The sequence below is a fragment of the Euprymna scolopes genome, chromosome 1 (genome assembly GCF_053919585.1).
Source record: "Euprymna scolopes isolate OS-2025 chromosome 1, ASM5391958v1, whole genome shotgun sequence".
Taxonomy (NCBI): Eukaryota; Metazoa; Mollusca; class Cephalopoda; order Sepiida; family Sepiolidae; genus Euprymna; species Euprymna scolopes.
This window is the reverse complement of record NC_136482.1, coordinates 91,515,757-91,533,782: the sequence shown is the minus strand read 5'-3', so window position 1 is coordinate 91,533,782 and position 18,026 is coordinate 91,515,757. Positions and strand designations below refer to the sequence as shown.

Below are 18,026 nucleotides of genomic sequence, written 5' to 3'. Positions count from 1 at the left end.
TATTTGTTCTGGGAATGAAGGACTTTCTTGGCGACAATAAGGCCAGAAACTACACAGAACTTGTCAACAACTTGCTGACTACTGCAACACTGCACTACCTATTTTCACATATGAACTGATTTCTTGAGAAGCTTCTAAGCGACAAGCAAGTGGGTTGAGTAAGTGACAAGCAAGAAAAAAGATTCCATTAGGATATGAAAGAGATAGAGACCAAGTATCAAGGTTGCTAGAATGCAGTCATGACGTCTGACTACTGTTGGAATCTGATTAGAGACCTCCCTGCTACTGAGCATTATAGGAGTTCGAAGAAACGAAAGTTAAAAACTTGAAGTTTTAACAATGGTGAAGCAACATGGAGTTTACATGTACTTACCTTTATCCATGTCCACAATTCAGTTTACAGTAATCGAGGTAATCAATATATTTTGTTGACAAAAACATTTTTTCTCTTAAAAACATATTTAGGGTATTATGTGTTGACAAAAATCAACTGATAATGCTACAAAAATGTATGCGTTTTTATCATAAGATCTGCTTTTTTTTTTCAAATCAATTTAGCACAAGAAAACTGATCTGATAGAGAGAAACATACTATTTCCGAATTCAATAGTGCAAAAAAAAAAAAAAAAAACCCAAAATCAGTTGTAGAAATGTAGACAACATTCAAAAAGTAAAACATTGTTACCCAGTATGTAATTATAATTTATATTTGCTGTGAAAAAAAAAATGGCCTCCTACAGAAAATATTCCGATCAGAATAAATTGTATTTTGAAATAAAATAAATCAAAATAAAATCTTATGACCTAAATAACACGGTTAACCAAAGTAAATGTGTATACAGAATCAATTATCTATTTGCCATATATAATGCTATTTAGGTGTAATTTAAATACGTGACTGACTTAATTTTATATATTAGATAAATGGTCAAATTTCTTTATTTTTAATATAGTTGTTGTTTTTTAATAGACGTGCTTTAATGTTTATGAGTTCTTTACAGAAAATTATTTTGTAAGAAGTTAATTTACCATGTAATATCAGATTTAAGATTGTGTCTGTTTTATATCAGAAGGAGCATTCACCTTTCATGTTGAGAAAACAAGTAATGTTACTTGTGGATTTATATACATATACAAAACATATACTTTTTTTCAAATATGTACAATCCCTTGGCTACTTAACACCGAATAGGTTTGAATTTAAGGTACCCAGCAGGTAGCTTTTATAGATCTGTTGAAAAATTGCTATTTTTCTTTCATTGCATTTAGCAGGCTGCCTGATATTTCCCGGTCGTAAAATACGCTTAAATATGATATTTTGATTAATGCAGATTTTGTATTTAGCAGTTCAACCCGGCTGTGCTCTGGTCCTATGTACTGTTCATAAATTCATGTGCATATGTATATTAAAAAGTCCAGGTAACCTACGCATAAAATTTCAAGTGTTTAGACTCAAAATTGGCGAAGGAGTTCGGTAAAATCTGCAAAGGTCAACTCTTTCAACTTTGACCCCTTGGCAGCCAAATTTTCGCCCAAAAACTGATTAAAAAGCTTGCTGCATGTAAAATGTCAAATATTTAGGGCCAAAATTGACTGAATAGTTTGCTAGAAACCGCAAATGTCAAATATTTTGATCTTTGACCCCCTTGGTAACCAGATTTTCGGCCAAAAACCGATTAAAAAGCTTGCCATATGTCTGAATACACTTTATGAAAAATTTGCTGAGTAATTTGGTAGAGACTGCAGAGGTCAAATATTTAAAAAATTTTACCCCATTTTTTTACCCCTTAATATTTATTGTTTTGAACTCAAATCAAGTTAAAAAGTTTGATCCATGTCCAAGTAAACTACATCTAAAATTTCAAGTGTTTAGACCCAAAATTGGCGGAGGAGTTTGGTAGAGTTTTCAAAAGTCAAATCGTAAAACTTTGACCCCTTAAAAGCCAAATTTCTGTCCGAAAACTGATTAAAAATTTTTTTCCAAATCTCAATACCCCTTATGTAAAATCTCGAGTCTGTAGACTGAAAATGGAGAGAGTAATTTGGTAGGGAATTGAATACACACAGACACTCACAGAGACAATTTCACTTTTATAGATACATATAGATTGCACTCAAGATATAATAATGATTTAAAAAGTTAAAAAAGATAACTCGTGCACCACCACTGAGAATTGAAACCAAATGGTATTATTTACGATTTACTTTTTCCTTTGACGTGAATGCCTGAGCCATGAAGACATGTTTGCTGCAAGGCTAAAATTAAAACATTAACCAATAGCTGTTACGTAATGCATGCATATTCTTAATGCTGTCGTTCGACCATCACATGGCAAATTCCACTTTTTTTAATTTTCAAAATTTTGCACCAATTTTCCCCAGCTTAAACACAAATATAAAGTTTCACATGAGTACGACTACCCTATTTATTAAGTTTCATGTTTGCAGACCGAAAACTGATAGGAGTTTGGTAGGCAAAATTTTTTAAGCAAATACATATATGCATACATGAATATATATATATATAGAAAGAGGCTTCAGTTTACTATAACTGTTTTATGCAAATATTATGCAAGTATAAATCATGTAGATATTCTAGATGAATATAATTACACGTAATAGTTAACTAAAGATGATCATCTCTTAAGAAAACCGAAAAAAACTAATAGGGAATTAACTAAAATGAATGTTTAAAAGAATATGACAATTAGCTAGATCTTTTGATAGTGACTGCAATTCCACGACCCATATATAAGAAAATTGTATTTTCTTGTTTAAATAAATAGAAAAAAGGGTTTTTAATATGAATATAGATACAGCCCCCCCTCCAAAGAAAAGAACAAATTTATAGGATTATAGATATACATATGTATGCATGTATGTATGTATGTATGTGCTAGTTGGCTGTTGACCCTGAAAAAGAGTTCATTCGCCCTTTGGAAGGTCTTGTTTTTAATCCTTCAGGGAGACTAGCCACCCTTCTCACCAAACAAGTCTGGTGGGGGAACCAGTTTAGTCGCCGGTGAGCCGACCATGAGGTAGGTAGTACTGGGTTACATGGTACCAGCAGCATATAACATGACCTGACCGTGTGTGTTTATGTGTATGTGTGTGTTGGGGTGGAAAGGGCTCCCGTAAGCCGTGGTGAAGGCAACCTTTCTAGGAGAAGCAAATCTCTGATTTAAAAAACCATAAAGCGGGAGACCAGTACCCGCATTAAGCTGGCCTGCAGTTTCACTTGTTGCTAGCTATCTTGCTCTTGCTTGTTGCTGGATCTCAACATTTTGAACCGAGAGAGAGAGAGACAGCTGTCATACAAAGCTAAGACTCTGTAACATCATTTGTGTACAGATACTCCCTCAGGCATTTGTCTTAAAATGGTCGTGTGGCGATGGAAGTCATTTTTGGGCTCATGGACTTTATGTGTCTAAGAGAGTGGCACTCGTCTGACAAGACATTGCAATTATCATGTATGTATGTTCACAGACTTCCATATATATATATATATATATATATATATATATTTGTTGCTTGAGTTGCATGTCTGTAAATTTATTTATTTTCACCATATTTTTTGTATTGCGCTATATGCAAATAACTGATATTTTTCAAACTGTTGTTTACTAGTAATCCACTTCCTTCTGATCTAAATCAAATGTTATGCTTACCTCGTGAGTTGTTTTAATGCCAGCAATATCCCTCTCCAAACCTTCAATAATAAGAGCCTTTAGCGGATACTGTTGGTGCTGGAACAAAAAGAAAATCTTGTATAACTGAGAGAGAAATCACTTTTAAGAACAACAATACCATGTTTTAACATTGACCAAAAAAATAAAGTAATAATTTATGCTACAGACAAACCACGATCTAGGGGATTGAATGTCTTCAGGATAGAATTGAATGCCTACTCGACTTTATACTCGAGTGCCTAAGGTCTCTTCGTACAGGAGTTTGTCAAGATAACTCAGCATAAGCATACTTTTCCATACAAGTAAACCCTGAACAAATATTTAGTATTTTCAATACTGAACAAATATTCAAAATTATATAGTATTTTCAATACTGAACAAATATTCAAAATTATATAGTATTTTCAATACTGAACAAATATTCAAAATTATATAGTATTTTCAACCCAACTAAGATCTTCTCGATATGGTAAACCTGAATTAGCTTTTATGAGGAATGATGCACCTTCAAGTGGTGTAACCTAAAGTAACAGCACAAACCTGGATACTTCACCAGACTAGATGAATTTTCATCCTGGAACCTAATAAGAACAAGAGACTACAAGAAAGATAGCCTGTAACATATTTAAATGGTCAATTGCAGAGAGGAAAATGATGGTCTCAATTTTATTATAAACTCAGTATTTGAGAGGCAAAGGAAAACTTCAATAGAATATTCGAATATCCCTTCATCTCATATAGAGTTCGCTCCAAGATTGTTTTTTGAGAACTTTGACTGAAGTAAAATGAAACAAAGGCAATTTGAAGAAAAGAGAAGTGGGAAAATTCCTATCAAGACAGATTAAATTATATTAACTCAAGCAATGGAAAAGCGAACTAAGAAAATTTGGTTTAATACTATACTTCATATTTTCTTTCCTTGATCAGTGAAACAAACATCCTTTTACACTGAAGCAATTTTAAGTTTTGGAATCCATAGGAATTCACACAAAGTGCTATATATATATATATATATATATATATATATATATATATATATATACGGTACTTTGTGTGTGTGTGTGTGTGTGTGTGTGTGTATGCGATTATTTATAATTATAATTATTTGCACCCCTTTAAGAAACATGTTTCTTAACAATTGATCACTGTCTGTAAATGAAAAGTCGGTCAGTTAGCCTATGTGCAAGATCAAAACCTCCAGTCCCTCGCTCACTGTAGATCGACATTTAATGTTTACGTCTTTATAAATGTTTACATTCGCGTAAGTGTCTTCGATAAGTATCGATAATCGAAATAATTTGATGAAAGAAGGAACATGCGATTTTGACCAAAGTTAACATTTTACACAGCCTAATATCACGAGTGCATCTGAGAAGTTTTATTACCACACAAACCGAACGGTCCAACATATTAATTTAACAGTAGGTTCTTTGATATAACAGGGGCGCGTTCGAAATTAATGTTTCTGTTTAAAGCTTAATTACAGTATAATACTTGACTCTTTCATTTTAAACTTAAATTCAAGCCATTATCACCACACAAGCAGAAAATCCATCGATATAAAATCAACAGTAAGTTCTTAGATATGACGGGAACATGTTCAAAATGAATGTTTCGGTTTAGTGCACAATTAAAGCATGATACTTTTGCATTTTATACTTTAATTCAAGTCATTATATATAATAATTTTATGAAATCAAAAGTAGGTTAAAATTTCTTCTCGCCCATTGTCACTTGTGTCGATTCTGTAATTGTTTTTATCCTTCTGCTTCACTGCGAACAACTGACTGCTTTTAGAGTAATTAACTAGCTGGTTTGTAAATTGGCTCTTTCACTCATCATGTATCTATTCGCGGCCTCCATACACAGCACTAATAATCTTATGTCGCTTACAATGTAGGTAGAGAGTAAGGGTAAGCTCCACTCATTACAAAGTGCAATTTAAAATTGCGCAAACTTTGCTTCCTTATAAAGTCGTCATTTCGAGGTATCCTTTTAGAGATTATCTATTATCTACTTCGACAGAATGAAACCTATAACAATCATGTCTCACTGCGAAACCGATTAAATTGTATGCTATTTATTTGTAGCATGATGGTGGACTAAATCCTTGACTAGTAAAAAAATCTGTAATGGTAGCTGATATGTAAACGGTTGAGTTTTGCTGACACATCGCAGCTAGTTGACTCAATCAGTTGCAAGATCCCTCATTCTTTTTTTTTTTCCTTATTGGCATAAAGTGTATATGCAAAAGCAGAGGTTTCTTTTTGGCACAAGGATAATTGCTTTTTTTTTTCCTGCACATTTAAAAGCCTCGTACCTGACTGATGTTGCTTTCGTGGGGGGACACATAAAACCGAGAAAGTGTTATTTTGTTGTATAGCCGGGTGGTCATATTAAAGGATAGAATGGGGACATTCATATTGATGAGGAGAAGAAGATACATTTATACACTTCTGGCATGTTTCTTCTTATAACACATATTACGAGGAGGGAGGGTGAGCAGTTCTTTTAACACAGGAGGGGACAGTCATTACTTATGATGGAGAGGCACATTACTTAGGATGGGTTATACAGTGTTCATTAATAACGGTGAGGGAGACAATGTTCATATTAGATGATTACACATTACCTTAATTTTTGGAATGACGGCACGAAGACGGCAGTTACAAAAATATGAGATGTTCTTTTATTCCATTTGACATCCAGGAATTCAAAGTCGACTACATGATTAAAGGTTTTCCCTTCGTTTCTAAAGGGACCCTCCTCTGATTGCCTTTGCTGACTGCTCTCTCTGCCCGACTCCCCGACTTCCTTCTTCGACTGAACTAGCTCCTATATTGAGAATTCATTTCTGCCATAACATCGTCGGTGTGTCTGTTAACGTGATCGACCTACGTGGCCTTAACATGCGTGGTTCGGCACGTTTCGAAACGATTTCTGCAGAAAGAATTCTCACTTTTTTTTTTTTCCTAACCTATTTTTCAACATATTTAAATTGCATTGTTCATTATTTTCTAGCTGACCTTATTTTAATTCAGTTTTCATAAAACGAATTGAAAAATTAAAATTCTTTTTACAACAACATATCTAAACTATTTTAGGTGAAACTGAACAATGCTAAATTCCATTTCTGAACCTTGCTTACAAAGTTCAAATCTCGGTCTATCCTAATCTCATTTTCACTTATTTTCTTACTTACAAGAAATGGGGAACCTTTCTTGTAACAATTTGTTGCATTGTAGCTGTGCAACGTCAGTTAACTTTATTCTTGGGTTGCTTTATTACTGCACCGTGAACTTACACATATATCACATACGCTTTTTCTCACTTCTTTCCTGGGGGTAGAGAGAGAAAAAAAGCTTAAAAGTAGCCGTTAGAATGCGATTAGTTCATTGCCAAAGAGAAAGATTTACTATAATTTTCATTACGTATCACTTTGGATTTCCTGTCAATAATATAGCATTCTGATGTGCAGCTCTAATTCTTATGTTTAACTTTTAATGGAATTTGCCTTTGTTTCTATTTAATCTGACATAGAAATATCCGATTTTAACAAACCCACAACCAAATATTGCTGTAATAGGGAGATGCATCATTGATCTAATGGATAGCATCACAAACTATGCAATCAGGTCTTTTGTGGTCATTTTGGTTGACGCTTATGATGTTGACAAAGGTATGATCTCTTAATTCTTCTTACTATGGATAAAATAACAATTTGTATACAATGGATTGTTTACAATAGATATTATGTTCCAGTGCTAAATAACTAAAGCCCATATGTCTGCATACGAAATGGCATTTCTACATAATCTTGTTAAGTATTATAAAAGATAAAGCTTACTATTCACAGGTATACCAGCTTATAATTAATATCTACATAATAATATGTCTTTAAAAATTCTCTGCAAAATACTGTCCATAATTTGTCAAAAATATAAATAATATGCTCTCACCGGAACTATATTAATTAATATTTATTAATGGACTGCCGAATTTAGGCTCCAACTTCATACCCTAAAAGAAAGCATAGCTTTTGAAGGAGATACATTAATCATTTAATGAGATGACATCTCTTTTAGTTATTTTAGGGACCTTAAAATATAAATGATGAGAATGTTTTAATTTTAAAATTGTTTGTGTGTTTCTTGTAAATATTACTCATTCTAATTCCATGGCACTTCGCAAACAAGCCAGATTGAAAATATATAAGTTCTTAACAAGATTTGAATAAAGCTTAAAACATAATCCATTTATCTGTTAACATCAATCAACAGACAGACCGGAAGTTAATCAGAGAGTAGTATTCCTCTAAACTTTCCCTCGTCTGGTGAGATAAAAAAAAGCATTTCGTACATGATATCTCTACTAACCTAAAACATTATTTCACCATTGAAAATAAGTGCTCTGGATGGAAGATGTGTAACATTATTAGAACTAGAGTCCAACTGGTGACTCATCCTCAATGTTATCACAAGGTCATAGAATTTCAACTACAGCACATTGTAATGTTACATCAAAAGTTTTTCCTTTATTTAAAGAAACATGAAGATACAGTTTATGCTCTTCATGAATTAATTATTTTAATGATGGGGACACATTTTAAGATCTTCCCCAAATTTATTGCCTATTTCTTGAAGATCACCTTTCACAATTTTTATATTCTGTGAATATTCTTGACATAATCCCAGAATTCCTGCAATAACGTTTGAGTTTTATTTTAGTTCATTTTTGTTTCTATATTCCTCCATTTTTTTTTTTTTAATTTTATTTGAAGTTTGTTGAAATTTTTAAAAAGTTTTATGTTGTGGGGGAAATAAAAAAAAATGTGTAGCGGAAAAGAAAAAAAAACTAAATTGACATCACTTCCACGACATTTACGTTTTTAATATGATTTCTTGATTTTGGCATGTTCTTTTTCACTGCCAGACATTCGACTCATTCTCATCCACAATTTGTCATTCTTATCGCAGCCTCTCCTCTCATATGCAAATTATATTTAAAAACCACAAAATGCTAATGCAATTTTGCTATCACGTTGTGGGGATTTTACAAAGAATGTTTATGGCAACGTTTTAGCAACATGAATTTGTTAATTAGGATGTCGCTAAACTTTATCCCATTTTTCACAAGAAATGTTACTTTTGGCAACCATCTTTCCATTTACTGCTGAGATTGAAATTAATAATTTTAATTATATCTCATCTATTATCATTAAGCTAATTGCAAAATTATGAAATGAAATAAACTATTAACATTTGAAAGTAATCAAAACGTATTAAGAATAAAAAAATCTATTTGTCTATATATGTATAGGTTTCGTTTGGTTGTTCTGTTTTAAGGCATCTCAAACCATTTTGAGTTATTTAATGTAAAATCCACTAATTTTGAAATAAAATGTTTTGCTTCAAGTTCTTTATAGTTTCAAATATTTATCCATAGTATTTGATTTGGTTGCTTTGTTTAAAGGCATCTCAACTCTTTTCGATTGATTTAATGTCAAATCCAGTAATTTTGATAAAAATCTTTTACGCATCAAGTGCTTTATAGCTTCAACTATTTATTATAGTGTTTGGTTTAGTTGTTTAGTAGAAAAAAATTGTCTCTTTTTTTGTTTTTGAATTTGCAGAACATGATAAAATTTTACAAAGGGAACGGAGAAAAAAAAATAACGTGAATGTTAGATGCATTTTAGGTTAGGATTGGTTGGTTGTTTTACGGCATATCAACCCTTTTCAGGTTATTTAATGCCGAATCCAAAGATTTTGAAGAAAAAGTTTTTAATAGAATATATTTGTTGTTTTCAAGTCGGTTTCTATTTAACCCATAGTTGGAATCCTAACAGATACTTCCACTCCGGGTCAGAGTGGACCTGGGAGCAATGGTAATTAAAGGGTGGCTCCACACTCCCCAAAGCCCACAAGCTGGGGCCTCACCACTGGATATAGTTTAAGGTCATATCCAGGACCTTTAGGTTAGGAAGCTGATATCTTCATACAGCCTGATCTAGTAGCACCAGATGTATATATATATATATGTATATATATATATATATATTGGAGAGAGAATACATAAACTAAAGTTAAAAACAGCAGCTAAAATCTAGGGAAAGACCTCAAAACGTAATGCAATGAATTCGAATCACCACTTTCTGAGATCACAGTGTTTAACTTCAAACATTTTTATGACACTTGTTTATGTTAATAATGTGATTACTAGTTGTGGTCAAAGTGCTGACCATTTTTCATGAAATCAGATTCAGTAAAAGTGAACTTCTGATAATGGCCGTGTGAAAATCAACTGTCATAATGAATCCGGAGGGAAATGCCTCAGTTGAAAGTTCAACCGACAGGGGAAAATACAAATACAAAACATTATAGGATGAAAACAAAAGAAACAATAAAAAATCTTTTAAGATAATTGAATAGTTATCTGCTCATTATGGTTTTGTATTTTGTTTTATATTGACTTCTATTTCCTTTAAAAAACAAAAACTTATTTATGTCTGTTTTTTTTTCTTTACATTTTTATAAATTTAGTTTGTAGCAAATTATTTTTCGTTACTTTTTGTTTTGTTTTTTTAAATATATATTTTGTTTTCAGTAAGTCAGATGTTTTATTCATAGTTTTATTGATTCACAACTTTATTTTTTCATTGTTTTTTTTTTAATTTCAGCTCAATAACATTTATACGTTTCTGATCAAACCATCAGGAATCTGGTCAACGTCTGGCCTCAAACATAATAAAGAACGATATAATGCTAATTTACATAATTTTTCCTGACATTTCTTTATAATTGTTCATGTCTTTGAATTGGTTGTATTCAGTGATGAAAATTGATTGCAGAGCAACGAATATTTTAAGGGTTTGAGCAGATGTTATCGTGCACCTCACCGCCCTCTCTTTCTCAGTATATGTATATTATACTAGGGAGCGGGGTCCGGCTTTACCCGGTTGCAAAATACGCTTAAATATGATATTCTAATTTGTCCAGATTTCGTATATATTATAGAGTGGTGATTTCAAAAGTAAAAAAAAAAGTATTTGGGTGCCCTCAGCTAGAAAGGAAATCGAATGTGTAGCATTCAAAGCTGGTAACATTACCACTGTACCAACGTGACACGCATATGACCTGATTAAAAATCAAAAATAAAATCAAACGAATGCATAAAATGTTTAATGATTTTTTAAATTCTGACCCATTTTGGGCCCTTTAAAAACTATTTTAACCGGCTAAGGACCCATTTAAAGAACGGTCCGTAAAAAAATCCAATCATTAGAGGCCCCTAGCACTGCTCTGCAACATTTAGTTGCAGGGGAGATAGAGTTTGAAAATATGGAGACAGACAGACAGACAGAATACAGACAGACAGATATACAGCCGTTTATATATTAGATTTCTGTCTGTCTGCTGGTCCGTTCCTCTTTCTCAGAAACTACTAGACGATCTAGCTAAAATTTTGTACGGTGCAGCAAACTAAATATTATTATTACAATGCACAGGAAAAGAATTTCCAAAAGCTTGCTTTAAAATTTCAGAAGAACAAAATTTATAAGTATTCTCTTTTTACACTGTGTCATCCATCATATGGAGAAGGACATTTGGGATTAGAGCTTCTGATTACAATAAGTAAGTGAGCAACTTGGTGCATGAACTTTGTGAATGTGCTATTATGATTATAATCTATCTTAACAAATATCTTTTGTAAATCATGGTTATAATCTATCTTAAATATGTTTGTAAATAATGATTCTAATCTATCTTAACTAATATCTTTTGTAAATCATGATTATAATCAAATATCTTTTATAAATCGTGATTATAATTTTACATTTGTTATGAAGCTATAATTTATTTTCACTGAATATAGAGAAATGTCTTATCAGTCATTTCAGAAAGATTTTCCTTCACAAAATTTTACAATAACAGAGAAAAAGAAATAGATTTCGAAAAATCGAGCAGAACTTTCCAGAAACGTAAAGAAAAAAGTAGAATTTAAAAAATCTTGAAAGTCCTGCAACCTTTCAGAACCTTCAAGAAGGATCGAGTGAATTCTGACATATTCTAATACTGAGTAGTGCTCTCTATAAAAAAAAGTTTTCCTGCTAACTTGGCAGTTGTTGGTTTGTTGACGTGATGAATTCGATATTAGGTTCAGTAATTCCAGGGTTATAAATACTGCCAAAAACATCCTTTTTTTCAACCTTTGGGTAAACAAAGATAATTTTTTTTCTAAATATTTTTCTGGAAAAAGATATCATAAATTAAAAATTCTGAAATGTTCTTTTTGTGAACTACTCAGCATACCCTGATGTTCTATTACCCTCATTCCACCCCCCTCCCGCCTGCTACTAGGGGTTTTGACTTCGTTGCCAGTTTAAGCAAAAATAATCTTTTGAAATAGTTAGGTGATATATGTAACAATCACGTTGACACACGGGTTCTCGTCAGATCACCAAAGTTAAGAAACGATGAACATGGCCAGTACCAGATGAGTGACCATATGGGAAGGCTAGGTGTTGTATGTACTGCGCCGAGTCATAGAAATTGTTGGTATCTTAGGGAGCGTTTAACTTACGGGGGGAGATACACCCCCGAAACAAGACGGAAAGCAATGGAAAACTACCATCTTCACTTGCCTTTGCAAGATTACCATGTCTCTACGATTTGGAGAGCTGTGGTCACCGATCGCTGGATGCATGCAGGTGATATTAGCGTTAGTTAAAGATAAAATATCACGGTTGAAAAAAAAAAAACGGCATTTACTGCTAAATTCTTTTCGTTCTAACATCATGGCACAGAAAGGAAAAAAGAAAAAATATTCTGATGACGAAATATTCATTTTAAACAAACAAAAAAAAGTTTGTGTATTTTACAAAATCTTTTCGTTGTAATTTGGCTTAGGTTTTCATCACTAAATTGAATGGATTCATCTAAATTAAAAAAATCTTTTTACTGATAAACACAACACTGTAGACTATTCACAGAGTTTATATTCAGCAAAAAGCTGACAACCTCAGTTGAAGAATATAAATATGTCTTTCGTTTAAACAATGACCTTGGATGTTTAATTATATTTTACCAAATTCAAACGCACGATTTTGCTGTCCATATTTTGGCAGAGTTCCATTTGAACCAAACCAATTGAGTTTGGACGAAATGTAATTTAGTTATGCATTCATATAGACATTCTGATGTGATGATAACGGTTTCTTATCTAAATTTGGTCTAAAGCCTCAATTTTATAACTGGGCTAATGTGCTTTCCCATTTTTAGTCATATAAGAAACTTTCATTAGAAATTCCATGGTATGTTTCATCAATTTAGTTATAAAATAGAATTCTATTTTTCCATATCTGTTATCATCATGTTGGCTGGTACTGTTAAATCCCATTTAGGTTAGAAGTTGAAATTTTAGTTTTGTGTGCTAGAATAGAAATTGTAAAACTGTCATGGTTAGGCTATGAACTTTTTTTTTTTTTTTTTTTTTTTTAGATATTGACGTATTTGCATATGTTAGGTAAAGAAAATAAGTTTGATATAAATTTTGTTTTTGTTTTACGGCATATCAACCATTTTCGGTTTATTTATGCCCACATTCGGCCATTTTTATAAAGGTTTGTATGCTTCAAATATCTAAATATTTATTCATGGCGTTTCACTTGATTGTTTTGTTTTATGGCATGTCAACACCGTTAGGTCATCTAACTCCAGATTCAGCCATCTTGATAAACGTGCTTGTTTCAAGTTCTTAATAGCTTCCATTCTTCCACAATAGTTTTTTATTGAATGAGGTTTGAGGTTTGTGGCATTATCCATTTTAGTTGCTATTTATTTTGATTGAAATTTATAATTTTTAGTATGTTGTATAGAATCTTGAGGTTGTTATCAATTGTTATTATTTGAGCTTGCAGCTAAATCATTTTTTTATATTCCTTTCGATCCTTATGAGAATTGGAATCCAAGATGGCATAATTTTGGGTGATTTCTTGATAGGGAATATAATCGTTTGCTAATTTAAGAATTATCGAGCTTTTTTTTGTTCATGAAGGTCAGATTGATAATGAGTTGAATAAAATGATAAACTTAGTAATATATTTTGTAATAATTTGTTTTTCAATACTGTAGACATATTTGTTGCTTGGAGGTCATATTTTGTTATCTTTGTATTTGATTAGGATTACATGAAATTCTTCCATATTGTTAGTTTTTAAGCCATCTGCACTCACATTTTTATGTCATCCATATTCATATTTTACATTATCTGTGCTCCCATGTCCTGTCATCTACACTCATATATTTAAGCCAGCTATACTCCTGGCATCTTATATATACTCATATTTTTTGCCATTTATACTTATGCCATGTTATTTATACTTATTTTTTAAGCCATCTATTCTCAGATGTTAATCCGTCTGCTAACTAACTATATAAAATATATGAACCTGACATTTGATAGATTAAATTTTCTATTTATTCAGATAAATTGGTTTATCTTTTTCCCTTACGAATGGAGTCTGATAAGAGTATCAACTTCTCTGTCCACATCATTTTACTTCTGCTTTTAAAGGGATTCAAATTTACACAAAATTATGTTTGATTCTAAATATTTGAGCAAAGTTTTATCATTTATCCATATTTTCTAAGCTCATGACTTCAGTTGAGTAAACTATATTTCATCCGGTTAATTGACTGGTTGCAAGTATGTTGAGTCTAGCCTTTTTGCACTTACACCATTATGTAGATTCTCAAATTATAAGTTGATTTCGATTACTTAAAAATTTCACTTGTCCACAAAATGAAAAAAAAAAAAAAAAACATTCAAAGCTCATTACTTGTTTTTAGATTGTTAATTTGGCAATATCAATTAAATCTATTGTTTGTGCGTCATAAATTGTGTAAGCTCTATTTCTACAGCTTTCTCCATAAATTTGATTGCTTTGTAGCATTGTAGATGATTTGACTTTAATGCATTTATTAAAGCGTCTTTGTTCTTTTTGGGTTTTTTTATATAAGCATCACCACTTATCAAGGCCCAGAGGCCACTCGAGGATAAGGGTTTAATGGGTATACATTAGTCAATTGGACAATGTAGTAATCGTTAGTAATGGAAATTCGGTAAATTTGTTAACTTAAGTGGAACGGCTCATCAAGAACTTGTTTATGTTGGACTTGAAGACACCCATATTGTAGTCACCTGGAAAGTAGGAAAACGGAAGACAGTTCCACGGGCGTGCAGTTCTAAGAAAGAAACTTTGTTCATGGAATCTACGTTTAGGTTTAGGCACAGATAAAGAGTGGGGGAAACTATTGATAGTGTTTTCAGCTAGACAAGTGTTTCTCGTGAAAGTTTGGCGAGGGGGACCATAGATTAGAGCTTAGACGAGCACTTGCCATGAAAATAACGATAAAGCAGGGACAGACTCGCAACATCTCTTCTGTGAGAAAGGGGTTGCAGGGAAGAGAAAAGACCATCCCCTACTAGGCTACGTCTAAAGGTGTTTGTGATTTTATTCACATTTGTCATTCTTGGAATTTACTTTGTTATAGTCACCTGAGCTGTCTGCTTTTTAGTTTCCAAGAACTTTCAATTTTGTTTTAAAGTAATATTTATAAAATTAATTGGAAATAATGTTTTTTTAAATCACTTTACAAAGAACACATTTTTGTAAAATGTAATGGTCGTTCCAAAAGTAAGGCCTCCTATTTTTGTAAACTCAACAATTGAAATGTTGAAGAACTATGAAGACGGGAGAGGTACCATTAAAACGACTGGCCTTTTGTGCTCTAGAATTATTTTTCTGTATAGTCACCACCATTCTAACCAGCCTCTTTTGATACCTCCATAGTAAAAGTTTGGAATGTGCTTTGTCACTCACATGTCTGTCGTTACTCTGAAATTGACGAACCCATCTCCTAACTGTGCTAACATTAACTGCATCGGCTTTGTAAATGTTCCACAGAGGCTCAATTTTTCCTGCATGAAGGAATTCAATGAAGCATCTCTACTTCTGACATACGTCCATGATAGTTTTTTTTTTTAAGTCTCACACCATCAATATCTGCAACAGAGGGATGAAACTTTCAGGTCATTAATGCATTAGTTCGGTAATCATAACAATGCAATTTTACATTTGGGAATAAAAAAATAAGAGGAATTACTTTTGAAACGCCTCTCTTTTTTAACATTCCCAGTAAATATATTAATACTCATTTTCTGAAGACCTGCTTCCAGGTAATCTCTGCTCTTACTAACATTTATGTATGTGTGTGTGTGTGTGTATATACACACACACACACATATATATATATATATATATATATATATATATATATATATATATAAATGTAAAGTTGGTTTGTTCTAAACAAATAAAACCCTATTTCTAAGTTACCAATTTATTTCAAATTTTCAGACAACCCATCTTTAGAGTCGAGGTATGTTTTTATGTTATTGAAATAAATTTACCTCGCGATTTATTAAAATTAAAATATTAAATAAAATAAATATATTTTTTTTTACTGCGAATCTGTTCTGTTGATAAAACTGAACTTCCGGTTCGATTCATTTCACAGCCACGAATTGACGAAAGATTTCATTTTCTGTTAACTCGATAAGTAAAAAAAAAAACAAAAAAAAACTTACTCATGCAGAGAGTGATCCGTGCTGAAATAATAATGTTATTATTTAAAAAGCCATTCTTAACATGGGGAAGGGAGGGTGTTTTGTACCTATTCTGTACTTTAACCTTACAATTGAATAAAAACATATAAAACTTTAAACGTGGAAAACTATTTTTAAAAAATAGCGCTCTCTGCATTAGCACACACACACACACACACACACACACACACACACACACACACACACACACAAAATTTTTTTTTTTTTTTTTTTTTTATTACATTTTCACCCCAAACAAGGCAAATTGCCACTTTGGTGTAGGGGGCTACTATCAGGGGCAACAACTACTGGGGTACTATGTAGGGATTTGGGCAGCAAGGTGTCGGTTCACGTTACACTTGAACTTCTGCACGTCAGTACTGTTGGGGAAGCAGGGACCTGGAATGGAATTCCAGAGTCTTGCCTTGCGGTTCTGGGGAAGAAACTATTGGAGTAAATAATAAATAATAATAATCCCATATTTTAAACCTTTAAATTCATTTATGTACTTATGTTTTTTAAATTTTATTTGTGTTAAGGCTTCACTCATGAAACATTACGTTTTAATTGTTTAGTTTATTTTCACGGCATTGTTTACATAAATAAGTTTGTTTTAACTTTTTCTAAACTGTTTCATTTTTACGACATGCCTCAACGTATTATAAACACCCTACCCCCCCCCCATGTAAAAAAAAAAACAAAAAAAAAACGCCCTTCCATAAACCTCGAAAGCCGTTCTTAACATGGGGAAGTTAGGGTGTTTATAATATGCTGGGTCGAGTCGTAAAATTAACGAAGTTGCACATTTACAAACATTTATTTATTTATTTATTTATTTTGAAAAAAGTTTTACTTTTTATGAATATTAAAAGAAAAATGGGTACTCATGCAGAGAGTGATCCATGCTGAAATAATAACGTTATTATTTAAAAAGCCATTCTTAACATGGGGGAGGGTGTTTTGTACCTATTCTGTACTTTAACCTTGCAATTGATTAAAAAAAAAAACACGATTTAAAAAATAGCGCAGATCACTCTGCATTAGCACCGAAAAATGTTACTAAACATTTATTAATAATTTCTCACTTTTTACAAACATTTGATTTTAAATTTCTTTTTAAATGACGACTTTTATCGACTTTTTTTTTTTAAATACCCCCCCCCATGGTGTTTATTCCGAAATCCGTTGTTAACATGGAGAGGTTGGGGGTGTTTATTCTGAAAGCCGTTCTTAACATTTGTGGAGGTGGATCTAATGTAAAAAAAATAAAAATAAAATAAATTAAAAAAAACAAACTAAATCATTTACTAATAACTTCTCACTTTTACAAATATTTTTTAATTTACATGCGCAGATGAACAAATTGTTGAATAGTGCGAAAACAAAACATTTAGGTCCACCTCCACAATTTTCTTTTTTAAATGACGACTTTTATTGATAAATAAATTTACTTCTCCGCAACTTTTATTGATAAATAAATCTACTTCTCTGCCACGGGCACTGAACCCCTCCTTTTTTTTTAATAGTATTTTCGGGTGGGTATGCTGACAACAAATATCAGTTAAATTTTGCAAATATCCCCCCCCCCCTCCAAAAGTGGTGATTATAAGGTGGACCTAATCTAAAAAAAGAACAAAACAAGTTGTTTATGCGCACATAAGCAACTAT

General features: G+C 32.2%; 1 protein-coding gene across 10 annotated transcripts in view; it reads right to left on the bottom strand.

Annotated features, from left to right (window-relative positions):
• The window catches only part of LOC145245888 (uncharacterized protein C20orf96-like), a 2,261,276-nt gene that overhangs the window by 555,845 nt on the left and 1,687,405 nt on the right, over positions 1 to 18,026 (bottom strand). For 9 of the 10 annotated variants that reach the window (XM_080107943.1, XM_080107887.1, XM_080108064.1 and 6 more), the window contains one exon: positions 3,669 to 3,746. The exons of the other annotated variant lie outside the window; for it this stretch is intronic. In XM_080107943.1, coding sequence (XP_079964069.1) covers positions 3,669 to 3,746 — 78 coding nt within the window. The remainder of the gene's footprint in view (positions 1 to 3,668; positions 3,747 to 18,026) is intronic. 10 annotated transcript variants of the gene reach the window in all.